The 26,900-nt window shown below is 40.4% G+C and overlaps 1 protein-coding gene across 2 annotated transcripts in view; it reads left to right on the top strand.

The window, feature by feature from the left end:
- Window positions 1-432: 432 nt before the first annotated feature.
- The window catches only part of NFATC3 (nuclear factor of activated T cells 3), a 65,183-nt gene continuing 38,715 nt past the window's right edge, over window positions 433-26,900 (top strand). For both annotated transcript variants that reach the window (XM_064723066.1, XM_064723065.1), the window contains exons 1-3: window positions 433-725; window positions 16,012-17,131; window positions 25,107-25,269. In XM_064723066.1, coding sequence (XP_064579136.1) covers window positions 626-725; window positions 16,012-17,131; window positions 25,107-25,269 — 1,383 coding nt within the window. In that variant the 5' untranslated portion in view covers window positions 433-625. The remainder of the gene's footprint in view (window positions 726-16,011; window positions 17,132-25,106; window positions 25,270-26,900) is intronic.

Here is a 26,900-nt window from a genome sequence, read left to right as displayed (position 1 = left end):
GCTCGGACGTGGGGCCGTCTGCGCTGTGCAGGAGGGGTCACGGCGCGGGTCCGGACCGGGAGCGGGCTCGGAGCGGGGCGGGCGCTGCCGGCGGCGGCGGGACCGACACGTGGCACCGCGCCCCGCGCACGGCCCCGCCCCCCGCGCGCCGCTGGCCGCGCCCGATTGGGCGCCGAGGGCCGCCTACAACTCCCGGCAGGCCCCGCAGCGCCCGGAGAGCGGGCGGTCTCTCTCCCTCTCTCTCCGTCCCTCGGTGGCACGGGCGCTGGTCACGGGGCGCTGTCGGTGCCGTGACGTCACCGCGGGAGGGACGGCCGGAGGACGCACGGACAGAAGGGGGAGGGCCCGGCGGGGCGGGCCGGGGCGGGGGGCGCTGCCCGGGGCGCGGCGCGGGGGCGGGTCCAGCCGCAGCTCGGAGTAGGCGCCCGCCCCCCCCGAGTGACAGAAGCGCCCGGGCACCGGAGCTCGCGCTGGGGCCGCAGCCGCCGCTCGCGCCGCCGCCCCGCCTCCGGCCCCTCCGCCGCCCGGTGTTATGCGGCGCTCCTGAGGGGCGAGCGCAGCCCGGCAGGACCCGGCGCGGCCCTGAGGGGCGACGGGGTCTCGCTGCGCCTCGCCGGCCAAACCCATGACTACGGCAAACTGCGGCGCCACCGACGAGTTCGACTTCAGGCTGATCTTCGGCGAGGACGGGCAGCCCGGCCCCGGGCCGCCGCTGGGGCCCGCAGGTGCGCCCCGGGGCCGGGGGGGTCGGTCGGGTTCCTGTTTTCCTCCGAACGAGGCGGGGAGGGCAGCGGGGACTGCGCCGGCCCCGCCGCTGCGGGAGGCGGCAGCCCGGGGGGAGCGGCGCCGTCCGTCCGTGCCTCAGGCCGCGGCCGCTTCCCGGCGCCGCTCCCGTTCCTCCCGCGGGACGCGGGGGCTCAGCAGCGATCGGCCGGGCCTTTCCCCGCCGTAAGAACTTTCTTTGCGAAAAGAAACCCAAGCGCTCGCATCGTGCGGGAGGAGCCGCCCCGGGCGCGGTGGCGCCGGCGGGGAAAAGGCCCCGGGTTGGATGTGGTGGCCCCACGCCCCCCGAGCCCGGGGAGGGACCGGGCCGGGAGCACCGAGGTGTTAACGGGGCCGCAGCAGGGCAGCGCTCGGGCACTTGCCGTGAAAAGTTTCAGCCGAAGTGTTCCCCGTATATAGAACATCCCAGTGTGTTCTGCAGACTTTGTGTACGTGTGCACGGGCGAGCACCGCGTGTCGAGATGTGATGGTTTTTTTGGGTCCCTGTGTACAGATGCACGCATACATCTCAGAGTGCTTCCATTTTACTTTGTTTTGTAGTACTGGAGCCTGAAAATCCCGTTTTAAAATGCTCTTGTATTTCTTGAAACTGCAGAAAACAAAGTATTCCCTGTGAATTGTGGCGTGAAGAATCAATAAGGACCAGCTGTGCCTTGTTTAGCTGTACCAGAGTTTGATGGCTGCGTGCTTTATTTTCTAACATACTTGAAATAAGTTTTGATTGGTAATGGGCTGTCTTATGTCTAAGTGTTAGATGATAAGATAGCTTGAAACACGGCTGTATCCAGGCTAAATGATGCAGCCATGTTGTTTGGCTCGGTTGTCTGCCTAAGTTAATTAGAAAAAAATTTGTTTGATACAGTCTGTGTGAAAGCACTCAGGATTAACTCCTTAGAAAATCCCTAACTTTCTTGATGCTCAGATTTGATTTGCAAATTCATTCAGATCAGGGAAGGCTTTGTCTATTTTCCATCTCAGTACAATAGCAGATGGTGTGTGTTGTGAAGGGGGCCTGAATTCTGCATAGATAAGTGCATTACAGTACCGTATGAAAACAATGGAAAACATGTGAACAAATGACAACAAAAAAAATTTTGACACCCTCATTTCTATTATTTTGACATAAAACTGGTTGTCTAAACTATGTTCCTTTGTTGATGACAGATGAGAATGAGAGAAGAAGTTTCTCAGAAAGCTGGAAATACTAGTGTGGGATCAACTCACTGTTCTATTTGTATTTGGGTAGCAGTCCTTAATAAGCTGTTCAGATGTTACTCTGAATACAGAGAATGTTCCATGCTTAAAAAGTCAGAACTGTTCTTATGTCAAATTTAAAAATGTGATATTTGGACCATGAACTAGTTTGTTTGCTGTAGCTCTCAGTAAGAAATTCTGCATGTGAAGCTCAAGTAATTTTACTGTTTTGTAGAATTCTGGAGATGATCTTGCCTGCTGTGCACAGATGTGGCCTTCGGGGGAAAGGGTTAGAGTAGAACTCTGCCTTCATGTCCTCTGTTAAAAGAATTGCCAGAGCTCATCTGTTCATTCTGCCCTTGTATTTTACACATGAAGAACTAGAATTCATATGAGAGGTCCCATATTGGAAATCTATTTTTTCCCTTACCCCTCTTCCAAACACATTAGATGAACAAAACAAAAAGTTCTTAGAGCTCCCTGAAGCATCTATTTCATAATCCCATATCACTTCCTTCAGTGGTGGTGTCTGTTGTGCTGCAAAGTAAGCGAAGGGTGTATGCTAATAATAAAACATGTAGGTCACAGGGAAAGTTGCTTAGTTTGAAAAAAATAATACTAAAATTACTCAGTTTTCCATGATCATGGAGAACACCTAAAAACACATTCTGATCCTTTGTGCTTTGTCTCTAGAAGTTTGAGACTGACATTCTGATGAAGGAAATGTCTGGTACTAAGTTCTTGTGCAAATAACATGGAAATCTATGTTAATGGTGTCTTTTATACTGAGACTACTCTAGTGTTGTGAGGATTTTATTCTTTTATATATGTACACATGTAAGTATATACAGTTTCATATTTATATTTAACTGTATTTGTAATCAAAAGCAAGGCAAAGTGAGCTATTCTTTCATTTCCTTGAAATACTTTAGATATCTGAACTACTAAGGAAGTGCTAGTGCCAGGCAGTAGATTATCCCTTTTATGATATTAAAAGAACAGTAAGAGAAATTAAATCAGCTGGGATCTTTAGTTATCCACAGAACAATTTCAGTGGGTTTCAGGATATCAGGACTGACATTTGTAGTTTTGTGCTAAGTGGCAGGACTTCAGACTTCTGTTCTGCATTAGTGCTTCTTTGCTTGATCTGAAAGTTGTAGCTCCTGCTGCAGAGGAGAATGCATGAAAGATGTGTGAACATGCTTGCAATCCCTAGTGTAATACTGCAATCTTTGTAGAATACTTGGATTGAAATTAAAAGGGGTAGCCCATTTCCAGTAGGTTTTGAGTGGAGGTAAAAATTTGCTCAGGTAATTGCTAAATTAAAGATTCTCAAAAGCTCTTCAGCTGCCTTTGAGTGGATGTTAGGTACTGAGCAAGAGTTGCTGCAAACTTGCTTTCTGTTTCTCTGTTTGTTCCGTGTTCTTATCCCAAAGAACAGAGAAATTGTCACTTGGGTTCGTAGTGTTGAGCACTAAGAGCGTTTGGTACAGTTCTAGGTACTGATGAACTTCATCTTTTTATGACCAAGAAATTCAAGTCTCCAGTGCCCAAATTTAATGCTATAGATCACTCTGAAGTAAACCAAATATCTTTGCTTTGCTCTTTGTTGCAAAAGTTTGGGTAGCTGCAGTAGCATCTGATTGCATTGTGCCACCTTGTATCAGCTGCATTTGGAATGTCTCAGTCAGCCCTGCATCACAGAACGTTCAGGTGCTCCACAGTCTGCTGAGAGATGTCACTGTCAGTGCCAGTGTTTGATGTGCCCCCTGGTTTGGGCTTTTTGGTGAAGGGACCTTTGGGATGTAATGGGTGACACTGGAGTAACTGAATTAGCTGGAATGCTTTTGTAATGGTGCCCCGATTCCCTTCACCACCAGTTTTGCAATTCTATTCCGTGTAATTTTGGGGAATTTGTCTAGAATTTATTAGGCAATTTAACTGCATTGAGTTTTTCACACTGCTGAGAACACATTATACTTTTTAAATGCCAAACTTATCAAAATGAAAGTGAATATGAGTTGCTGTAATATTTTCTGAAGTTTTATTTTAGGGGCTCGTCTTCTCTTTAAAAGAATGAGTTTCTACAAGGTAAAAGCTGTATTTGGAGTATATACTACTAAGCTGAGAATCTGGGATCTTACAGGGTTCTGTGTCAAGCAAAACTATTTCTTCCTGGTATATGAAATCAGAATTAACTTTAAATTAGAGGCTGCAAGCTGTTCAGTATGCAGAAGATGAAGAGTTACAGATGAGTTATTGATGCTGCTGTTCAGCCTCCTGCCTAAAATGTTCCTGTTATTTCTGATTAAGTATTCTAAGAGCTAAAGAGGGGCTAATGCTTTGTTACCCCGTGAAACATAATATGAGTTGCACCTTAACTTCTACCTTTTGTTCTTGGATTATGAAGTAGAGAAGGAGAAGTTAATATTTCCATGTAAATAATCTTCACTGGTTGATTTTGTTTATTTGCTTTCCCACAATATGAGGGCTTTAAAAGAACTGATCAAACTACCCTTCTTGGACTTCAGGTTCATAGTATTTATTTTATTTTATTGGAAACCATGAAACAAGCTGAAAACGGGTTCTTTGTATTTCCTGTGACTTAACATTTGGTTAGGTAATACTGTTTGGTAACCTTGTTACAAATGAATCTTATGATATCTCTAACTTTTCTTCTGAAGAGTGTAAAACCATCCCAGTTCTGTGATGAATTTAGCGACTGTTCAAAACATCTTTGTGAGCTGCAGCCTCATTCTGCATATGAATGCTGTGCTTGGATTTGTCCCTTTCATTGATTTACAAACTTGTACTCCTGTTCTCCTCTGAGATTTTTTTCCTTTCTCTTAGAGCTGGTGGGTTATTGGTTTGTTACTGGATAACACGACTGAAATGCACATTTTGCTATAGTGACTGTCAGAGTAATGCCTGATTTTTCTGAAGGTTTTGGTGTCAGACCTTTCTCTGTGAGCATCCATGAGCTGCTTGGGCTGCTCTGCAGTTGTCTCCTGCCCACATACCAAGTGCTCTGAAGTGATGATGGGTGCTGGGTTTTCCCTCAGCTAGGCAGAGTTCTCTTGTAGTGAAAACTGGCACTCTGTATGTGTTATTTCATTTATGTGTGCCATGGAAGTCTTAAAACCATTGATTTATACTGAAACACCACCACAATACAAGTCTTTATAGCTTTGCCTTCATCATTAATATGTGAACTATCCTTTTCCCCTTCCTAAATGTGCATTCATGACTGGTATTGCTGTCAGGGATTGTTGGTAGAGAGTAGAAAGCTGTCAAAGCTGTTGACGGGAGTTTGCATGGTTGAACTTTTTGTTCTTTTCCCTGAGGTTGTGATTAAGGTAAATAATCTTAATAAAATCAAATTGTGGTAGAAAAGAGAGAGTAGTCTTATAATTAGATTGAGTGGGAAATGAAGGGCTGGGTGCTGGCAGTAGCTGTGAACTTACGGTGTGAGTTGACTGAGGATTGCTCTTGGTGAAATTTGATTTTGTGCTCAAAAGAGCTGGTCCAGAACTGTTGCAAAGTTTGCTTTCCCTGGCTGAGTTAAGAGGAGCTTGTGAGACATCTTTTGAAGTGTGTTTACCAGGCTACCTTGCACACCTGTGTGTTTCACTTGAAGTTTTATTATTTTTAAATTACTTTGATTCTATTTAGATTTGGATGCCTATATAAGTAGGTAGGAGAGAAAGTCTTTGCACAAGATGGTAACTGCGGTTAATATATATAATTTGGGCCATCCATCTAAATACAGCTGTCTGTGCTGCTCTGTTAACATTTGCTATACAAAAGAGTGCTCGTGTGGTTAAGAATAGGATCAGCTGGTGCTATTCCAACAAAGGAATGAATGGATAAGTTACTTGAATACATTTATTTTTTTCTCTCTTAGATATAAATGGCACTTTCTAACAGAAATATTTATTTGATAACTGAGTATTAAATATATAGTGATAAACCACCACTTGCAGGAAATTGAGCTACTCTCATTTTATTCTACAAGCTGGTGGATGCTGGTATCTGCATGTAAAAGATTGACACACAGGGACACAATGCAAATCAGTCATATAGGCTGTGGTTATATAATCTGCTGATAGGGGGGAGGAGGGAAAACCAAACAGCTGCATCTGGCCAAAACCAGAGGGTCTTGTGACTTCAAGATAGCTTCGAGAAACACTGAGAGAGACCAAAGGAGAATGTGTACTAAAGTGCTATCAATGGAGTCAAGAATTGCCTGGCAATTAAGAGTAAGAGATTAAGATGGTAATCCTGGCAAGCTGACATGTTTGAGTATGTTGTGATTTTTCACAGTATTCTGGATAAATTAAATCTTGCCTCTTTGAATGAAGCTTGACCAGGATGAGACTATTCAGGGAAAAAACCAAAATCTTTTGTGTGGTGTTGCAAAGCAGTTGTAGTTGCAGCTAATCTAATTTGATAACTTTTCTGTTTTGGCAGTATGGTTCTTTGATCACTACATACTGCATTGAGAGTCACTAGCTAGTGAGTCACTATGTATTGCAGGGATTTTTAAAAGGTCCCCAGTTTGACAAAATGTCACTTATTTTCGTTGTGAATTCATAGTTGCACATCACTCTCTGTCCCCTTTCCTTCCAACTGAATTGTGGGCAGAGTCTAAATGAAAACAAATCCTGAGATTTGGGATGAGGGAGATGGTCTGGTACAGGTCAGCATTTGGGCTAGTGCTTTTGTCTTACATATTTCTGAAAAGTATAAATTCCTTGCTGTTTCTCTAAGTAAAAAGTAGCCCTCTGCTTAAAACACGATGGTCCCTTTACTTTGGTCTGTATTGTCCAACTGGAAGCAGTTTGTGAGATGCCACCTGAAGTGCAGGCAGCTCTGTGATGTTGCTGTGAATGAGAGAGAATAAATTGGAGTAGATGGGCCTGGGTCCATAGCAAGCAGCAGTTTGGCCGTTCCCAGCAATAACGTAAATACGGGAGCTGTTGCCTCAAGCTGCCCTAGTGGGCCAGGGAAGTACGTGGAGCAGCCTTGGCAGGGAGCCCAGCCAGTACAGCAACATCCAAGTCCTTGCATTTGTCCAGGCATGCCATGTGGGCTCGGATGACAGTGGAATTCAAGATGAGTGAAAGGATCAGTAAGGCTCAGTAAAACTGAGCAAGCTTATGAAGAAGGCAGCGTTCTCTTCTACCTTTAGTACACCCATCTGTGAGTGTTCTTGTGAAATACTGGCAAAAGAGAACTTTAAAAAATCCTAGAACTGTTCAAAGTCATTCAGGGAAGATGAATTTGAATCTAAAGCTCTGCAGGTCTGGTGGAAGAGAGAAGAATGAACTTTCTGGAGATCTGACTACAAACCCATGACCTTTCAGCAGTAAAGTCATGAAAATAGAATTCGGTGTGTGGTTTGATTTGGTATTGTGTGATGATTTTGGTGGGTTTTTTAAAGCAGAAACAAAAACTTCATTTGAGGTTGCATGAAAGATGTTTGTAGATAAAAACATGAGCAAGTACTTAGAGCTAATTTATTAATACCAAAAATATTGTATCATATTTATATTAATATTTAAGTTAATAGGAATTGCATGCTTAAAAATGGTCTCTCAGGCTGCACTGTGAAGATTAGTCATCACTTCTAAAAGTGAGAAATATTTTTAATATAGAAAAAATTCTTCAATGGAGAATTTTATATTTCTGGTGTTTTCTGGGTTTTTTTTAGCAGGTTGATAGAGTTAATGAGAATCTTCATGGTTTAATGGCTGCTAACATTGCTTTTTTGGGAACAAATGCTGTGAGAAATGGTTTTTTAATCCCACATTTTAATGTTTTTAATGGTTTTGGGAAAAATGGAAGGATGACTTACACATACTTTCAGAGAGGTAGTATTTGCTCTGTGCTAGAGAGGGAGTGAAATTGTCCCTGACTGTTGTTGGGCCGGGGCAGAAGCTGTCACCTTTTAACTCAAGTTGTTGTACAGAGTAGCCCTCTGTGTCTTCATAGCCAAAATGAAAGTGTGACAGAATGACAAACTGCTAATCCAGTCGTGTTGCATTTATTAACTGTTAGTGAGAATGATTCATTGCTTTGATGGCTGCATAATGGCCTGTACTAATATCTGCAGGGATGTATAGCTGCTCATGTGTGTCTTTGGATGCTTTCTAGAAGTTGTTCCCGAAGTCAAGGACACGAAGGAGGAGATTCAGGAACTGATTACAAAAGGCTTTAATAGTGTCATTTGGGATAACTGTATTCAAACAACAAGGCCATAAGGAAATACATTATTTAATCCAAAGAACTACTAAGAAAATCTGTCAATATTTTGTATTTTGCACAGCTTCTTTAACTGATGTAGGTCTCTGTGTTTCATCAGTGCAATTTGTCATGTTTAGTCTTTTGAGAGCAAATGCTGCTGTCCTTCAGATTTCCAAGCTTTTTGTGTTGGGGGCAGGAGTTAGGCTGATGTACAGTATGAGGTGATGCCTCCAGTCCTGCTGGAATAAACACAAGCCATTTAGGACTCTGGGAAGAGATGCAAAGTTACACGTGGCTAATATCACCGTCTCTACATTTTGGGGTGTCATTCCCAACCTTGCTGAGAAAAATGGTATATGTGCTGAGCTTCAGCCTCCTCTTTTTCATTTGGCTGATTCATGTTTCTGCCTTTTACTGTATCAATCTAGCAAAGTGAATTCAAGGTGTTTCTGATTCTACATTCATGTGAGCAGATGGGAAACCAAGGCAGTTTCAGATTGTCATTCTGGCTCATTACAGTTGATGTACACAGCCTGTGAGTTTAATGCACCTGAAGTCCACTGCATTATAATATTGGTGAAAAGTTGTAATAATTGATGGTTTGAAATACTGAGTTAACTATATGGTAGGAGTGCTTGCTGTGGAATGATTTGCCCTCTGCCATGCAGGCAGCTGCAGCAGTGCAGTGTAATTTGGCTGAGGTGTGAAGAGTTCCCAAACGAGTTTGTTCAGATATTATTGATACCAGTTCTAATCTCTGTGTCATGCTCTGTTGATAATCAGAAAGGGGATGCCCCTATTTCAGTCTCCCCTCCACCGTGTGACTGCTCCCCATTCCTTGCCTTGCCTTGGCTTACTGCTCTCCTTTTCTACCAGTTTGCACAAAGACCCTGCTCTGTGTCACTGAACTCTCCTGTCAACTAAAATACAAATTTTCTTGCATCCTCCTGTCTGTTTTCTTTGATACAGCCCTGCTTAACACCTTCTGATTTTGCAAGCTTGGTTTCTGCTCAGTGCTTGCTTCAGGACTGGAGCAGTGAACTGGCAGTGTCTGTGTACAGAGCAGCAGGTTGCTGTGAGCAAGGTCGTGTTAGAAGGCAGTTGGTGGTAAAGGCATCCATGTAGGAATTAGGTGAGGATTTCAGTTCATTCTGTTTGAATAACTGGAGAGCCTTTCCATGGAGCCTGTTGGTTTTGCCCCCACAAAGGAAGAGTTGTGCATGGTAAATTGGCCCACAGCAGCAAGACTCTAGGCAAACCTGGCCTGCTGGCAATTACAGCCCACAATTAATTCCCTTGTTCCCTTCACTCGGTATTTGCCTGATCTTCTCATTTACCTTTATGCTCAGTCTATTTCCAGTGGGTCAGGCACAGCACACCAGTTTGGGAGTGATCAGGCTTCTCTCAGGTCTCACATCTACACATCTGAAATGCTCTGGGGCTGCAGGGCTGCAGTCCTTTTGCAGACTCTAACAGCTGATCATAGAATAAGAGAGTTCATCTTCAGAGCAGCAGTGTCAGATGGCTGCTCATGCTGTGTGATAGTACCTGCTGTGCCCATGCACTGTGCTGTTCCAAAAGGCTGTACACTAATGTCTCTGAACTCCTGGGTCGTGCTAAGATTACCTTTGATCTGACAGTGAATGACAAATGAGGCTTCATCAGTCTGGAGGGCAGCAGCTTCTGTTTTGTCTACAAGGTTATAATGCAGTGAAGTACCATGTTCTTGAATGATATAGCCACAGATTAAAAATAGAGGAGTCCACAGAACTTGGAGGCTTCTAAAGCAAGAAGCAGATTTTTTTAACCTCTTATGAGTATTAATGAATAATCCTTAAGTACTCAACCAAAGGCTTTATATAAAAAGTTGTCATTTAAAGACATGCTTCATATCAACCAGAGATGATGGCAGGAGAGCTGGAGAAGGCCCAGGTACAAACACTGCTGAGCGCATCCGGTTGTTATTTTCTGTTTTGCAGCTGAACTTAGAGTGACTAATTCTTGTTGAATCTTACAGTTACAAGTGGAATTCTCTACCTGCCTTGTACATAACCTGTTGGCAATGTATCTCAAAGCTGTTCTTTCCGTATTTGAAGTGTAATTTCATTACTTCAGTGTGAAGCTGGATGTACACTAAGACAGCAGTTCTAGTTTAAATGCGTACCAGGCTGTGGCCTAAGGGTTTGTTTAGTTGCATGTTACGTTTTTATTTGATAGTGAACACCTGCAGTTCCTGTCCTGGTTGCTTGTTTCCTCCCATGTCCTAAAGCTTGCCATTCTGTCAGTTGTACATATACAGGTGTTAGTGCACTGTAAATATGATTACCAAAATCATCTGTGTTAAAAGAACATCTCTTCTCAGTTCCCCTCCCCCTTGGTGTGTGAAGGTGTGTGGGAGGGTGGTTGTTGCTCAAAAAACCTTAGTGTAGTTACACCCCGAGAGCCAGTATGTTCTTATTTTAGTCAGTGTCAGTTGTAAACATTTGATATGCTGGATTCTTCTCTTGTTTAAACTGCTTAAACTACTGCAGCTTCTTTATTCTTCTGTATTTCTACAAAGGATAATGAATTCTTATCCAGATTAGAATTGGAAAAGACTCCTTGATGAGCTCCCACTGTTGAGAAGGTTCTTTTTCTTCTACATTTCCAGTATACTTGCTTAACAAAAGAAAATGAGTGAAATTGTGACTGGCACAACAGAACAGCTTCTGGCATACATGATTGACAAAAGTAAAGTTCATTTTTATCTTTTTTTGAGTAATCTGACATGACCATGAAACAGAGCACAAAACCATCAAAGAGAGTAAACTGCTTCGTAAAATGAGAGTTGTAAATCATCACTTTCTGAAAACTTAAACTTGCAGTACTGCTTCATGTATTGCTAACTTTGATCTAGAAGGATGTTTCCCCCTACTCCACCCTGCTACCTTAATTTTTTTTCACAATTTATTCTTTTTCAGTACCATATTTGGCTTGCTAGTCAGTTGTACTCCTTATAAACTAATACATTGCTATGTTTCACTATGGGGTTGTGGGATTTTTTAAGCTGATGTTTAAGCTTGTAGGAAGTGTTTCTGGAAAATTGATAGCTTGTAATGGAAAACTGGAGTTAAATATCCAATTATAGAGCTTTAGTGCAATAGTATACCAAGAACTCTCATCAATCGTGTTTTTAAGTACACAAAATAAAAACTATTGATTATTGACTATTTTGTGTTCCCTGTGAAGATTAAGACTCTTCTTTCATCCCAAGAAATATATAAACTTGTGCAAACCTGCAAAGTAATGAAATAAAAAACCAGCCACATATGCTTTTTGTCCCTTTTTACAAATATTTTTGTAACCATTGTGTTCAGAAAGAGATAATGGTAACTGTCATGACAGAAGTGGAAAACAGAAGAGTTGGTCATTCTTTTTGAAGCTTGTAAGTGAGACAGACTTGCCTGAGAGCACACATGATGTCTGTGTCAGTGTTCAGGTCTTTCCTCATGCTATTTAAAGGACTCGATTGCTGATCCTGTTTTCACAGTAGTAGTTTTATAAAACCTAGGTCAAGTTGCACTTTCTTCGTACCTTGTAGCAACTCCTGTTGTCTGAAAATGTTTGTTTATGGGCTTATAAACTTAGAATAATAAAACAATTTGGGTAATTCTGGCACAGGGCTCGTGTTCAGACATTTGATAGTAATTGACCTTCCTTCTCTGGAGAAATCTGGCTGAGTGCACAGCTGCACATGTGCATGTGCCAGTACAGCACTGGGGAGTGAACAACTGGTGGGCAAGCATTGCTGGTCCTGAATGTGCACTCTGATACAGCAAGTAGCAAGCAAAATGTACTTTAGAAGCAGTTGTTCTGGATATTATTTAATTATATTCCCCAGTTAGACAGCTTATGTTGAAGTGTAGTTAGCAGCTTAGTAAGGGATGAGCCAGCATTGTTTTAATGCTGAACAGGAGCTTCTGTACACGAGGCTGTTTCCAGACAGTAGCAAATGTACATTCAGAATGAGCAACCTTCTGGTTCTCATTGACAGTGGATGACACACACGCCTGATGTGAGATTGCAATGGAAGTCTGCAGCTTTATTTAGCTTATACACTGTGAATATAGAGCATCTGCTCATTTTTGTGATCCCTCAGTAGTGAACCTGATCTCAGCAGGGTGGGGAGGAAGACTCCAGTAAATTTGTAAAGACTCATGGCTTCTCTGTGCTTCTCAGTGGTAAAAGTCTTAGTAAGTAAAAACAAAGCTGAGTTTCTTTCTATGCCATTTGTCCAGAAGATCTCCTTTGATTATAAAAGAAAATGTGTTTGACGTGGTTTGTTCTTAGGAAACAGTGACTTGTTTTGTTTCTTTGTCTCCTTTAAAATGCTTACTGGAACAAATAAACTATTAATACTACTTCTAAAACTGAAGTTGAACTTATTGGCCCATAATCCTTCATTATTTTTTAACCTTTTATTGAGTCCAGTTTTCTTTACTCTGCATTGCTCTTATCTTTATTAGCAGTTTATTCTGTTGTCCTTACCAAAGCAAAAGCATTTAGTACACCTGCCTGTTCAGTGGCATGAAGGGATTTGAGGTGAATGGCACTACTTTTCTTGGTCTATGTATTTTGCTGTGTCTGTTTTGTATTCTTGCCCCCAGGTGCTTGTGGTAGTTTTTGTGCTCTGCCTTCATAGGCTGCCCCAGTTTCTTGAGTGCTTTCATATATTTTATGGTCAGTGAAGGCCTCATGACTTGGCCAACTTCTTTGCTGTCTTTTCCCCCCCAACAGGATTATTTGCATGTAATAGCTCTCCTATGAAGTAACCAGATTTCCAGAACTCCATTTTTTTTCCCTGGGGCTTCTCCATAACTCTTTTCCTTACACTTGCCTGTTGTGAGGCTTCCCTTTGTTTGTTTGCCCTCTGCTTCTTGAAGCCCTGTGTTGGATTTGTTTTGTGCTGTTCTCACTGCTTTCTCTTTTAAGGGTTATCAACAAAGTTTTTTCCATTCTTTCTTTTCCCCCTCCCCCTAGTTGTATGTTTGTGTTTGTATGTTTACTAGTTCCTTAAGATAGGTTAGAGGGCTCTTTCAGGTTGGATTCTCTGCAATCTTTATTAGGACAAAAATATTTTCTGGTAAATAATCTAGTAGAATTAATGACATGATTTGTGAAGGTCTTAGTGTTGTCCTTTTTGTGAGCAGCTAGCAGGTTATTTAAACACATGAACTGTAAGGGGGAGGATTTGTGTGCACAGACTGAAATAAATCTACATGTTTATCAATTGAGTCTGAAAATTATGTGGGTGATTTAGACTTCAAACTGTGTTGTGTTCACAGTGTTAAGTGTGCTTTTGGGATGGGATATTCATTAAGTTTCTTGCTTCCTGTTTTGTGTGTGCAGCTGGGGAGGGGTAACAGCCAGCACAGCCAAACTCAGGACAGGGACCACAGAAACCTGAGTCCCAAAAGTTCTGGCTCCTGTCTGCTCCATCCCTGCCCCTGTTCTTCCCAGCTGGTGCTGGTCATTCTGTGCTAGTCTGATCTCTCCACCTCAGCATTGTGCAAATTAAATTCTCAATGTACATCTGCTTTTTGAAAATCCCTGTGACACTGAAAGTAGAGAAATTGTCTTAAATATTTTAAGATTTCTTGATTATTGGTGCAAGAGGAATAAGGCTCTTTGCAATGGTGAGAGGTTTAGTGCAAACAATGTGCTGCTGCTGTTCCTAAAACAATTAATGACAGTAAATGGTTACACACAGGGCTTGAAGACTTCCAACTGCTGTTTTTCTAAAACATTAGTAGTAGTAGTAGTAATAATAATAGTAATAATAATAATAATAATTTTAGAAGTTCTGTGGCTGTAACTGTTTTATTTCTAAGTTTTGATAAGGTAGATTATAGCCTTCATAGGATTGCCTTTTCTTCCCTAGATCTATGCTTTTATTAATACTGAGTTAGGAAACATATCTGTGATCTTGCACGTTAATACACCAATAAATGTGGAAAACCTAGAACCAATACTGTCTGCATTTCATGTTTTGTGATGGAAAACAGCAAAAAGAAACGCCCTCAAGTAAAGTTTTAAAAAATGATTGTTACCCTAGTGAAAGAACAGGGAAATGCAGTTCTGATAGTGAGCTTGTGTTAATTGTGTGTGATATGTGCAGTAGCCCTTCCTGAGAATTCTGATTCTTTCAGTGTGTGCATATTTAGAAATCACCCTATGCTGATTTTCTGTGCTCTTAACGCATATAGTAGTAGTTATGATATATAATATGGATAATTGTCATACATAACTATAATATGTGTAAAATCATGCAGTGTTTATAATATTGCTAAGTACTCCTTAAATGCAATGTATGCCTTCTTTAATAGATTCCTTATAGAGTTATTCCCTGCTCATGAACCTTCAGCCTTTTCTTTTTGGTTTTTTTTTTGTGAAGTCTGAGGAGTGTAGTCCATTCCTTGGTAACAATGTGCTTTCTCTTCATTTGAAAATGCTTCCCTGTCTCTGAGGAGCTGATGTTTTGTTTCTGTTTTAGTTAATTTTAAGCTGATTGCTATTAATGAAATAGACTGAGTTAATTAACAAACTAATTTTTTGTCATGTAAAGGTCTAAAATACATAGCTTCCAGTCTGGATATTTTAACTGATTGTGAGACAGAATACATTTATTTTAAAACAAATGTTATTAGTCTGCTGGTATTCAGGATAAAAATAATTTTTTAAAGAGCTAATACCTAGAGATACAATTTATGTCATCTAGCTTGGATTTGTGGAAAATTAAAGAGTAAAGACCCCATTTACAAGTGAAAAGAAACAAGAGTGGAATCACAAACCTACAAAATATGAAAAAAAACAGTTGTGTTTTTACTTTTGTTTCAGACAAATGTCTCCTATTGGCAGTGAATTTAATATTGAGAAATGGGGCAAGAAAATCTGCTTCAGTTCTGTGAGACAAAGTTGCTGATTTTGATAACGGGACTTGTACTCCTTCTCAATTGCTTGTTTTTCTTTGGAATATTTCCTGTGTTTTGGATAAGTTAGTGAGGTCTGAGAATATTTTGTTTTGACTTATTTTGCTGAACAACTTGTGCTCAAACTTGATGCAACTGCACTGAAAAATGCTATTCAGCATAGGCACTTGAGAGTTTTCTAACCTACAAAAAATGTATCTTAGGAATAAAATTCTTCATAGTATCTCTAATAATATTCCTTGTTAGGCCTCCTTTGGTTGAATGTTTTTAGTAGCTCATAATCTTCATTCAAGCTTGAGTCACTGTAAAATGCTTTCTATTGTTAAAGCAGATCAATATTATGGATGTGATGTTCTGGTGCTTGTAAGTATTGACAGGACTTGCAGAAAGTACCTTCATCCTATTTGTGTCAAAAAGACAAACTGTTAATGATTTTGGATTAAAAATGTTTAATTATAAGTGGAATACAATTATGAAAGATGAAGTTTCAATTCAGTGTTCAAGCTTAGATCCTTTCAGGATTTTAACCCATTTTTCTGATTGCATTATAATTTCTTTATGAAGATGTGTATAAACTGTGAAATCTGATTGAAAGCAGGATGTATGATAGAAAATCATACTGTAGTCATATTTAGTTGTAAAATAGACTGGGGAAAACTTAAAATTAAGAATTAGCTTTATTTTGTGTAACTAGTGTAATGGCAAATGTCTAGGATGTTGATAAGAGTCTGGGAAGCAAAGGATTTTGTTTATGGCATTTATCCAAGTATTGCATTCTGACTCTTACTACTTTTTTTATCTTTTTTAATTTCGTTTTCAGATCTTGAGTCAGATGACTGTGCATCCATATACATCTTTAATGTAGAGCAGCCATCATCCTCTGTCAACCAGCCAATTTGTATTCCTCGCCATGGACTGCAGTCTCACTCCTCTCCTACAAGATTTCAGAGTCACAAGAACTATGAAGGCACTTGTGAGGTCCCAGAATCCAAGTACAGTCCACTAGGTGGACCCAAACCCTTCGAGTGCCCCAGCATTCAAATCACATCGATTTCACCCAACTGTCACCAGGGGATTGAGGCCAGTGAAGATGAATTACACACAAATGGCACAGAAAATGAGTATATGGAAAGGCCTTCCCGGGACCATCTCTATCTTCCTCTTGAGCCATCGTACAGGGAATCATCCCTTAGTCCCAGCCCTGCCAGCAGCATTTCATCCAGGAGTTGGTTTTCAGATGCTTCCTCTTGTGAATCCATTTCCCATGTGTATGATGACGTAGACTCAGAGCTGAATGAAGCAGCTGCTCGATTTACCCTTGGCTCTCCTTTGGCATCTCCTGGTGGTTCTCCCAGAGGTCCCAGCGATGAATCGTGGCAGCAGCCTTATGGCTTTGGGCATGCCCTGTCCCCCAGACAGTCTCCCTGTCACTCTCCTAGAACTAGTATTACAGATGAAAATTGGCTGAGCCCCAGACCAACATCAAGGCCCTCATCCAGACCTACGTCCCCCTGTGGGAAACGCCGCCACTCCAGTGCTGAGATTTGCTATGCTGGTTCTCTCTCTCCTCACCATTCTCCAACTCCATCCCCCGGCCATTCTCCCAGAGGAAGCATAACAGAAGACACGTGGCTGAACACTTCCATTCATAATGTACAAGGCCTTAACTCTGGGCTTTCACCATTTCAGTGTTGTACAGAGACTGATATTCCTCTAAAAACCAGAAAGACCTCAGAGGATCAGACTGCCACTTTATCTGGAAAAATAGATATCTGTCCTGAAGAGCAAGGTAACTTGTCATCATCCCTTGAAACTGCAGTGGATGATTGCTCTGGATCCCAGCACACCTTGAAAAAAGACTTGCCCGGAGACCAATTCCTTTCTGTTCCTTCGCACTTTACTTGGAACAAGCCGAAGCCTGGTCACACTCCCATATTCCGGTGAGTGATTGCAGAGTGGCTCCTTCCTGGCCTTCCCCTCCTGTGCATCTTAAATAGACATACAAATGCCCTTGTTTTTCAGTGATGCATTAAGACTTCTTAAAGAAAACTTGTTGAAGGCAGAAGGATGCTATAATTAGGAAAAAACAAGTTGAGATACCAAATACCCTTCATCTTTAAAAACACAGTAGATCATTGTAAATAGGATTAGTTTTATTTAAGTAAAGTTTGGGTATATGCACAGGGCCCAGCTGAATTAAATGTCTGTGGATTTTGTACATGCTTTGTAGTTCCATCTAATCTGAGCACTTGACATGTTAATATAGCTAGGGAAACCTGACTTACATGATTTTATAAAACTGGGAGGTCACAAAAGAGGTAGGGAGTTTATTTGCTTTTGTGTCGATCTACTTCTTTGGGCTCATAAATTCTAGAAATAGAATAAAGAAAAAAATTTGTATGGCATGCTGAAAGTCATCCTGAAAGAATGGATGTTTGGGCTGTAGTTCCAAGGTATTTCCACCATCCATGATAGAATTAAATAGGTCTTTTCCTTTTGCAGTCCTGTCATGTGCTAGCAGGATGATTTGTGGAGACTCAGAAGAGGGAACTGCTTTAATTGAGTGAAAAAGTTCCCCCCCTTTCCACTTTTTAAAGGGATCAGTTCAGTGATTTTTCAAGTTATAGAGCTTGTATAAATTCTTGAGAAATTGTCATCCAGCTTGGCTTGTTAATAGCTAAATCCATTTAAACAATACTTCTTATTCAGCCATTTGGTTATTTTTTGCCTAATTTTATAACCACAGGTTTTAATTACTCTCCACAGAATTGTACTGATTTTAGTAAATAGAAGTAATTTTTTTTCTTCTTTTTTAATGTTCTTCCACATAACTGATTATGGATTTTGTTTACTGTAAAATTTAACAGTAAAGATGCCAAGCTGCTGGCTGGATCTGTTCTACCGGGTCTGAAATGACTGTGTTAACAGATAACTTAACTGTCCTCAAGTCTGGGGATTTTTAAAATTCCATTGCCATCTGTTAGTAATAGGTGTTCAATCTGTTTGTAGAGTCTTTTCATTCGAACTAAAACAATGATGTTTTAGTTTAACTTATTTGTGTATTTTGGAATTGTATTATATTTGTGTAGGATACTAAGCAGTCCTAACTTGCCATTTTTGTTAGCTTGTATGCTAACATTGTTCCTAAAAGGTTCCTAACCTGTAGGGTTGGATGTCATGAACAAACAGGCATGGGCTGTGGATCTGTGGCTCTGTGGGGTGAACAAAGTGGTTTGAGACATGGACAGCTCATACCTGTTTCCTCTTGTACAACTGAATAAAAAGAAATTTTAGTGTTTTCATTAAAAAGTAAAAATAGTTTTTCAAATGTCAGACTTTATTTAGAAGAAGGAACTGAATAATTTTTGTAAATATAAGATGGGCAAACAGACAGAAGACAATGAAGACTACACCTATACACAAGGAAGCTACATGAACCTATTAAGCTGGGTGCATTTGCTGCCAAAAATGTTGGCTGATTATTGAATTGGTGGAAATGGCTGCACTGGCAGCTGTATCCCCGTTGAAATGTTGAATTACTTAGCAGTTGTAACCTATTCCACAGGGGCTATGGCAGTGTGCATCTATAGCAGGTAAAACCTTCCATTCTGTCATATTGTATTTTGTAATTTTGATTCTTATAAACCTAAGTTGACCCTTACATTTTATAAATAAAAATGAAATGCAAGAAGGTCCTCTGCTTCTAAATAGTTGATGATGGTGACCAAAAGTGAGTATATTAGTTGTCATAAAGAATTATGTAATTGTTATTTATGTGTTTATTCCATAATGTATGTACAATTGTATTAATTGTAGTATAAATTACAAGATATAGTAAAAATAGTGTACTTGTTAATGTCTTGATTGTGTTGTCAAGCACAAAGTAGTGCATGAAGTAAACAGCAGTATTGATTCCAAGCAGATAAAATAAGTACACACCCAGCTGTAATAACTGACCCCTGGAAGAAGGGGAGTGATTTGCCTTCCTTGTTCTGTGGTGTGAAATGTGTAGGTAGCACCTTCTGCTCTGAGTGCTCTCTAAAGTTTTGTAAATCTGTTATCTACTTTATCTGTCAGGCCTTACCATGTTTTCCTCATTCTTCTGTTTTCACTAAGTGTGCAACGCTTAAGAAAATCTAAAAATGTATAAGATGCTTTTGAGCATTAGTCATATTTCACATGCCATCTAAACTGGTTTGTTTGATGACAGCTTGTTATTTGGTCACAGAAATTCATAATCTGCCAGTCAGGGGCATGTGAGAAATGTCTGTGTATTACATGGCCCAAGTCCATTTCTGCTCCTTGTCCAAGAGAAGTGTGGGCAGGGGCTTGGGCAGGGCCCCTGCAGCAATTCCTTCCTCCAAGTGAGAGAACTGGGCAGCAGCTTCTGAACAGGGAATAGTGCAGGTGGCTGCTGGTGCTGTCACTCACCTGCTGTGATGGCAGACTCAGTTGGTCTTTTTACAGAACATTCAGCAACTAACTTGGTAATTTTATTTATTACATGGTTGTCCTTGTTGCTGTTTAAGATACCTCTTTCTTTCACCCCCAGCCTCCCCACAGGGTGATGAGTAAGACATGGCTTTATCTGTGTCTCATGTTTTCATTCCCCTCCAATTAAAAAAACCCTTTACTGGGATCTTAATGTAGTGATAGTAGATCCAACCTTCCCACTAGCGTTTTACTCCAACTTTCCACAAATGTGCTGATTTTTATCACTGTCTTTCATACTTGCTGTTAGAGTTTGAGTTGTAAGAGTTTCAGAAAGTGCAAAAAATAATCATAAAATCTGTTTTACAGTGCTTTTTTTACTTGAACAAGGGGAATAAAAAGAGTCTAGAGACCACCTAGAAATCTTTACTGAGCAGGTGATGTAATACAATACCTTTGGTGAGGACTTCACTCTACAAGTACAGCTCATAAGAGATCAGGAGCATTGCTGGTGCTGACCTTGGTTATGGTACTGTGGAGTTAAGGACCATCACAGGCATGGCCAGCCCTGGTGCAGGTAACAAGGGGCTGTTAGAAAAGTGCTCTCTGATGATGCAATTGGAAATCATGGCAGTTCTGGTATTTTTGCTTTTAAAAAGTCTTGATTATCTTTTGCTTTAAACTTTCTATTTTAACATGAATGACTAGTGGAAGAGTAGCCTTTAGGTTTGCTCAAGTGCATCTTGAGAATCTAATTTATGTCTCAAGCAAACAGGCATTTGCAGGGTAGTAAACTAAATGAGTCATTAATGTTTTTCTTTCTTTGTTTAGCCCCACGGTGTTTGATGGCAACAAATGGTGCTTTTGTGTCTGGAAGATAACCAGGCAACATTCATTAATGGTCAAAAGTCTTGAAATAAGACCTAGTTTCCTTTACTTCCCTCATGGAATTCACAGAGACTTACACATTGATTTAAAAACTACTACATAAATTGGTCTTTGTTTTCAGACTGTTGTGTCATTCATTTAATCTATGACACTGAGAAGTGATGGGACATCAAATAGTTTTTCTGTCCTAGTGGTAATGAACAAACAGGCTTTAACAGACATATTTACAGCTCAGAAATCATTTTAATGGTGGACATGTAATGGTAGCTTGAGAGTATTTTACTGCTGAAAACTAGGATGGCTGACAAAGTAACTAACTCATTCAGGAAAAAAAATAGTTTACATAAAGTGGTAGATAGTGGAATGCTTGAGAAAAGTGTCTCTTTTGTTTGAATCTTTCTCTTGGGAGTCTAAAGAATAGAGAGGAACAGAATTATGTCCTATTTTTACCATAAGTATCTTGGGCCTTCAGTCTTAATTTTAAGAACTGCACTCACATTGCAAGATTTCTATAGACAAAGTTAGTCTGCCAAGTATTTATCACCTTTTTCTGATAAATAGAAATAACACCAGCTATTCTACTAGCAAAACTTTAAAATGAAAATGTTTGCAAATGACTGACTTTGAAGATAAGAACCCACTTAAGTGAGACAAGCAAAGGAACTTTGACCCTCTCAAGTTTTTAATAAGCAACGCTATCACTGTAATGTTTGCACACCATTACTGAATCCAGGGAAATTCAGGTAGTGTTTAGTGCAGGACCTTAGTGCTGTACCTGTTATTCCTCTCTCTGCTTTGCTCTGGGATGATGGAACAGAGATTTCCACATGGCAGTTCACTGTACCAGTACTCTGACAGCAGTGTGAACTGTTCTGCCAGGAGCAGAATGGTATTTTGAATGTAACCAGATGAATAAAGTCTATTGATAGGCCACTGTGGCAGCTGGAATAGCCCCAAATTTCTTAACTTCAGAACTTCTCCGTCAGGGAGAATATGGCTTTGTTCTAGGCAGTGAAGAGCAGCCACAGCAGTATCTTGGCTCTGCAAGAGACCTTGAAAACCACAGGATTGGATCATGGTTATGATTTGAAATTCTCACGGGGTTGCTGTCTTGCAACACTGACTTGTCACAGAATACACTGTGGGTTCATCTCTGCAAAAACTTGGGATGAGGAAAAAATGTGGAATAGCCGTTGTATGGTCAGTGAGCTTTTTCTCTTTTGAAATGTTGGGGAGTAGCTTTAAGTGGAAAATTATTTTTGCTGTATTAAAATTAATAAAAGTATCTCTCTAGAAGATTTGGGAATCTCAACCAGTGAACTTTCACAACTATCTGGAGGTACAAAGGGGTATCTTTGAAAGGCTGCTACTAGAATTAGTAGCTACAAGGAGGTAGGAACATTTTCATACAGAGTGGCTAAAATGAGTTTTTGCGTCAGTTGCACCTGTGTTCAAAACCAGTGCTACAGGTGGAAGCTGAATTATGCTGAATTATGTTAATGAGTCCCATAGGCTTTGTTCTTCCTTGTGTCCCACACACGCTGCTCTGGGGCCAAGTCAAAGCAAATCCTGTTTCTGCCCCAGGCTTCTTCCTATGGCAGAGGGGCAGAGTCAGCCATGAGCACACCCTGCCTTTTACAGCTCTGAATGCTCAAATCCCTATGGACATGTTTGGCTGTTCTTATACTGAACATCAGCTGTTTCCTCATCAGTCAGTTCTGTTTTGGAGGTAATGGTTGCAGAGAAGAAGGTATCTGTTAGATTAATATTGATAAAATCAATGAAGTGATGCCTTCAAATGTTGTTGTTTCTGCTGAAAATGCTGCCAAGGGGTTCTTTCTTTAGCTCTAAGTTCCCTTTAATAGCTGCTGTTCTCCAAAGTCTTTAGTCTTGATGTGATAGATATGAGTATGAGCTTTCTGAGACTTGCATTAATCAGATTATAAAACTCCCTTGGTATTTCCAGAAGATCATTTGTAGGTTTACAGATTGGTGCTGTTTCAACAATGTGCAAAGATTTGATTTCATGAAAGCTTTAGAATGACTGTCACTCATGACTTCCCTGTCCTGATGTGATTTGGTCATTTACTAGTAGGTTATTGCATTGCTAATAAGGTTTTTAATTAAAAAAAAGAAAGAGAAAGCCTTTCACAGAAGTTTCTAAGTCCCAAGCTTAGTAAATTCTACCCAGTTTGGTGATTTGGCACCAAACTGGGTAGAATTTACTAATGAAACATGGAAATATCTACAAGCAAGTTCCTTCCCCATCAAAACTGAAAAGTGAAGGGCTTTAAAACATGAGTTGTTATTTCTCCTAATCTTTTTCTCGAAAATAACTTGAAAAACCCCTCATGGCCAGCTGCTGATCTGGGTTCTGAATAGAAAGTTACGTGTCTTTATCAATAACACAGAGCTGTCATGCTGTGTAAGCTGGGGAGAGACAGAAAAATACTTGTTCATTTCTGAAACAGCTGAGCTGCTCATTCTTTAACATGTTCCAGATACTTTAAGAGTAATACACCACTATAAATTGAATTGAAGTTCTGCACTATCAGAGATTTAGCAGAAGTTCAGTGAACCTCAGTGCACAGTTGACAACTGATAACTGTGGTGAGTTAAATCTAGCAGTTTTACTGCTGATCCTCACCTATCAGTGTAGACTGAATAATATTTTCTTGAGAACAGATTCTTACACACAGTAAAGCTGGCAGCTTCAGACCTGTTTTCCCATATTCAGCATCTGGTACAAAATAGCATTGCTTCATATGAAAAAGTATTCAAAACATATGCAAGTTTGTTACTTCTTGTACCCCAAAGGCTCACATAATTTTTCTCATTTGATATCGAATTGTACATAGAATTAAAAAGAAAGAACAAAAAACCCCAAGAGTTTGTAGACTGTATTCTGTTGGGTTTTTTAATTGATCTAATGTGCAGTCTTGTGGATTTCTATGACTCTAGGAAGGTGACAGTGCTGGCTAGGAAGTTCCCACTCTGTTTCCCTTAGTTCTGCTTGAAGGTGTGTAGGCAACTAGGACTTTGTTAAATTAATAGGATTAAAGAATTTACATTTCAAAATGAACCCAAGTTAGATCACTGATTTGGTTCAATGTGTACCTCTATAGTATTTGTCAAAAAAATGCGTAAGGATGATGTGGAAGGAAAAATACATAAAACTGATACCCTACAAGGCAGGAAGGTGCATGACAGGGTATCCTAAAACCTGTAAAGAATCCATTGCTGCTGAGAAGTTCAGGGATAAAGATGGCAAGGAAAATGTTCAGAGAGAAACAACAATTTGGGTATCCAACATCAAAGGGGAAGCAGCTGTAACTGTCAGACCAGCTGCTTCTAGAAAACATCTGTTTGATGCAGTGCAGCCTCAAAAGCTGTGTCATTTACTGCGGAATTCCTTGCAATTTTTTTTAGCATTTTAGGCCTCTGCACGTGCACAGTGCTCTTCCTTGCTCACTTATGCTGTTTTTTTCTTTTTATTTTCTTTTTGTTTTCAAAGAATGACAAAATTTTGAGAGTTGGTTATTTTCTTGTCTCCATGTTTGTCCTAGTATGCCAAATATTTTTTCAGAAGATAATGTGAGTCTGATGCAACTTGTGCCACATTATTGTTGGTTAATTGCAGGAGGAGTAAATCTCTCTGAGACACTTGTATGGGTAGTGGTCATGATCAACAAATACTTTTTTTCTTGACTGAATTTACCATTCAACTTCCAGTAATAGCTCCCAATAATTGGCATAGACTGTGATGCATTAACAGAGTTCTCTCATGTACCATATCTGTTCAATGTATACCAGCTATTTTAACAGAGAAATTTGGGTACATAAGAGATAAAATGATTTTCACTTTTAAATGTTCATAATTTAATTTACTCTGCCAGGTAATTACTGGCTTGAATCTGACTGTTCATCTTATTAGAAATCTGTGCAGGTAAAAAGGGTAGGTAACCATTGGTTTGAGGTTCTTCCATGTTATTTCTATTACTGTATTTTGTTCTTCCCTGGAGTGACCTTGCTACTGTATGTAAGGGTGTGGCTGTGGACAAGCTGAACACAACTTTGTGTCTCTGTTGCCTGCTGCAGTAAGTCTTTATGGCTAGATAGAACAAGTAGCTTTTTAAAACTTAGGGTGACCACATAGTGTTCATTTTAATGATAGCTGACAAAATGCAGTGCTTGCCAAAGGAAAGCAAAAACAGCAAGCTGGAAGGCAGTGCAGAGTTAAAACTTCATGACTGTCAAATTCAGTTTACACTGTTCCCTCTAAACCACATTTGAATTTGCTTGCTGATATACTTAAGGTTAAAAAGTGACTATAAAGGCATAGAGTAGCACTGGAAGTGTGGAACTGGGAGGTCGTAGAGTACCTTTCTTTTGCTCAAGAAATTCCATTCTAGTTCAAGATTTTAATGTACCAGTTAAACTATGTTTTTTCACATAACAATTTTAAGCTGATAGTTATTCTTGTTTGATTATCATTCGTTAGGAAAGTGACATCATTGTCTGTGTTTTACGGTGAAGGCTTTGTGCTGTGCCAGATGGCACCGTCTGTGTAACCACATGTCCTTATCTTGATTGCAGCACGTCTTCATTGCCACCTCTTGACTGGCCTTTACCAAGCCATTATGGGCAGTGTGAACTGAAAATAGAAGTCCAGCCTAAAACTCATCACAGAGCTCACTATGAAACAGAAGGAAGCAGAGGAGCAGTGAAAGCATCTACTGGAGGACACCCTGTAGTAAAGGTAGGAAGTCTGGCTTTCTTGAATAGAAGGTAATTTTTAAACTACAGTTACTGGTATTTACAATGCTGTGAATTGTTATCTTTTGTGAAGCTTATAGCCTTTCCTGGGCAAGATTTTCTCCCTTAAATATGATGGTAACTATTTTGAAAACACTGACCAATAAAACCAGTTCTTGTTGAGCTCAGAATAAGATCCTGGTAAATTAGACTTGGCTTTGGCATCATACTCTCTTGGAAGAGAAAGCTATCTGGGTTTGGTGTTGTTGGAATAACTGTGTGCATGAGATGTGATGTGCTGCTCTCTCACTTGGAGTGTTCAGGTGTGTACACAAACATCCTGCTCTGTGCTGGGGAGACTTCTGGGTTGCTTAGGGACAGTCACTGATGTCTCCTTTAATATCCATTGTGTCAGCTGGCTCACACAGCTTGGAATGAAACCCACCCTCATTCTCTGAACATGGGGAAGATGGTGCTGAGAAACTGTGGGGCTCCTGAAGATGCCTTGGTTTGTATTTGCCACATCCTTAGGTGAAAGCAGTATCTCTTCACTTACCTCAATACTGCTTAATGGTCTTTATATTAATTCCAAGCCAGGTTAAGACAAAATTTAATGGCTTGTTTATAAGTCAAATCAGACAATAGTTACAAAATCCTTATTAAAAAAAGAGGGGAGAAAAATCTGATTACATGAAGGTTGCAGCAGGTTTTGTCTTTTCCTCCAAATCCAGGAGGAAATATTTCATGTTCTTTTCCAATAAAGTCAGTGTTTCAGTCTTAAATGTTTTGCTACAGTCTAGACATTAAAAATGTATTTTATATATTCTCTTCCAGTAGTCAAAAGTGACTCATTACTATTGGAGACCAGATGCAAAGTGCTGATAGGATTGGCATAATCCATCCTCATTCTTTCTCCTACTCTTACTGTAGTATAAACATGTTATCACTTTTCTTCCTTATAGTTTATTCCTCCTCTGGCAAGAGAATTGTGTCACACTGCAATTTACATCATTACATTTCATTTCTATATCAATGAAGATATACCAGCAGAGTTTAAGTGTCTTGGATGATCTGCTGTTATTAGTTTGTGTAAGCAGCCTCTGCTTCCAGGCTCTTCATGTGATGAATTTCTTCGGCCTGACTCCTAATCATAATCTTTGGGCTGCTCATCACTGTTTCTTCTCTGATAGTTCACCTTGAACATTTTCATTGTACACCTTTTTTTCCTCTTCGAGACTTTGTATCATTCCCTTCTCTCCCTCTAAAAAGGTTTGGTTATCTGCATCCCATCTTCTTTCTTGAATGTCTTTCCTTGTTTTTCCAGTGCAATTCTCAGGTTGAGCTCTTCATCCAGCTTTCATGTTCCCTGCAAGGCTGCCCAGTGTTTTTCTTCTCACAATGCTGTGGCCTAACCAGCTGCAATTCTCTCCTTTTGTCAGACCTACAGGGTTTCTTAGCACAGCAGAGTCAAGGTCAGGTGCTTCTTAGGGAGGTGTGTGCTGGAAAGTGGAGAAATTTGAGGATGCCTGGCCTAGGCTGGGGTTGGAAAGCTGGCAAGACACGTTCCTTCATGTGGAGCAGTGTGTTGCTTCAGTCAGTGGAGGACAAGTAGACACAACTTCCACATGCCAAGGT

This window comes from Zonotrichia leucophrys, chromosome 11 (genome assembly GCF_028769735.1).
Source record: "Zonotrichia leucophrys gambelii isolate GWCS_2022_RI chromosome 11, RI_Zleu_2.0, whole genome shotgun sequence".
NCBI classification, from domain to species: Eukaryota; Metazoa; Chordata; class Aves; order Passeriformes; family Passerellidae; genus Zonotrichia; species Zonotrichia leucophrys.
The sequence above is the reverse complement of the archived record's forward strand: the minus strand, read 5'-3'. Positions and strand labels throughout refer to the sequence as shown.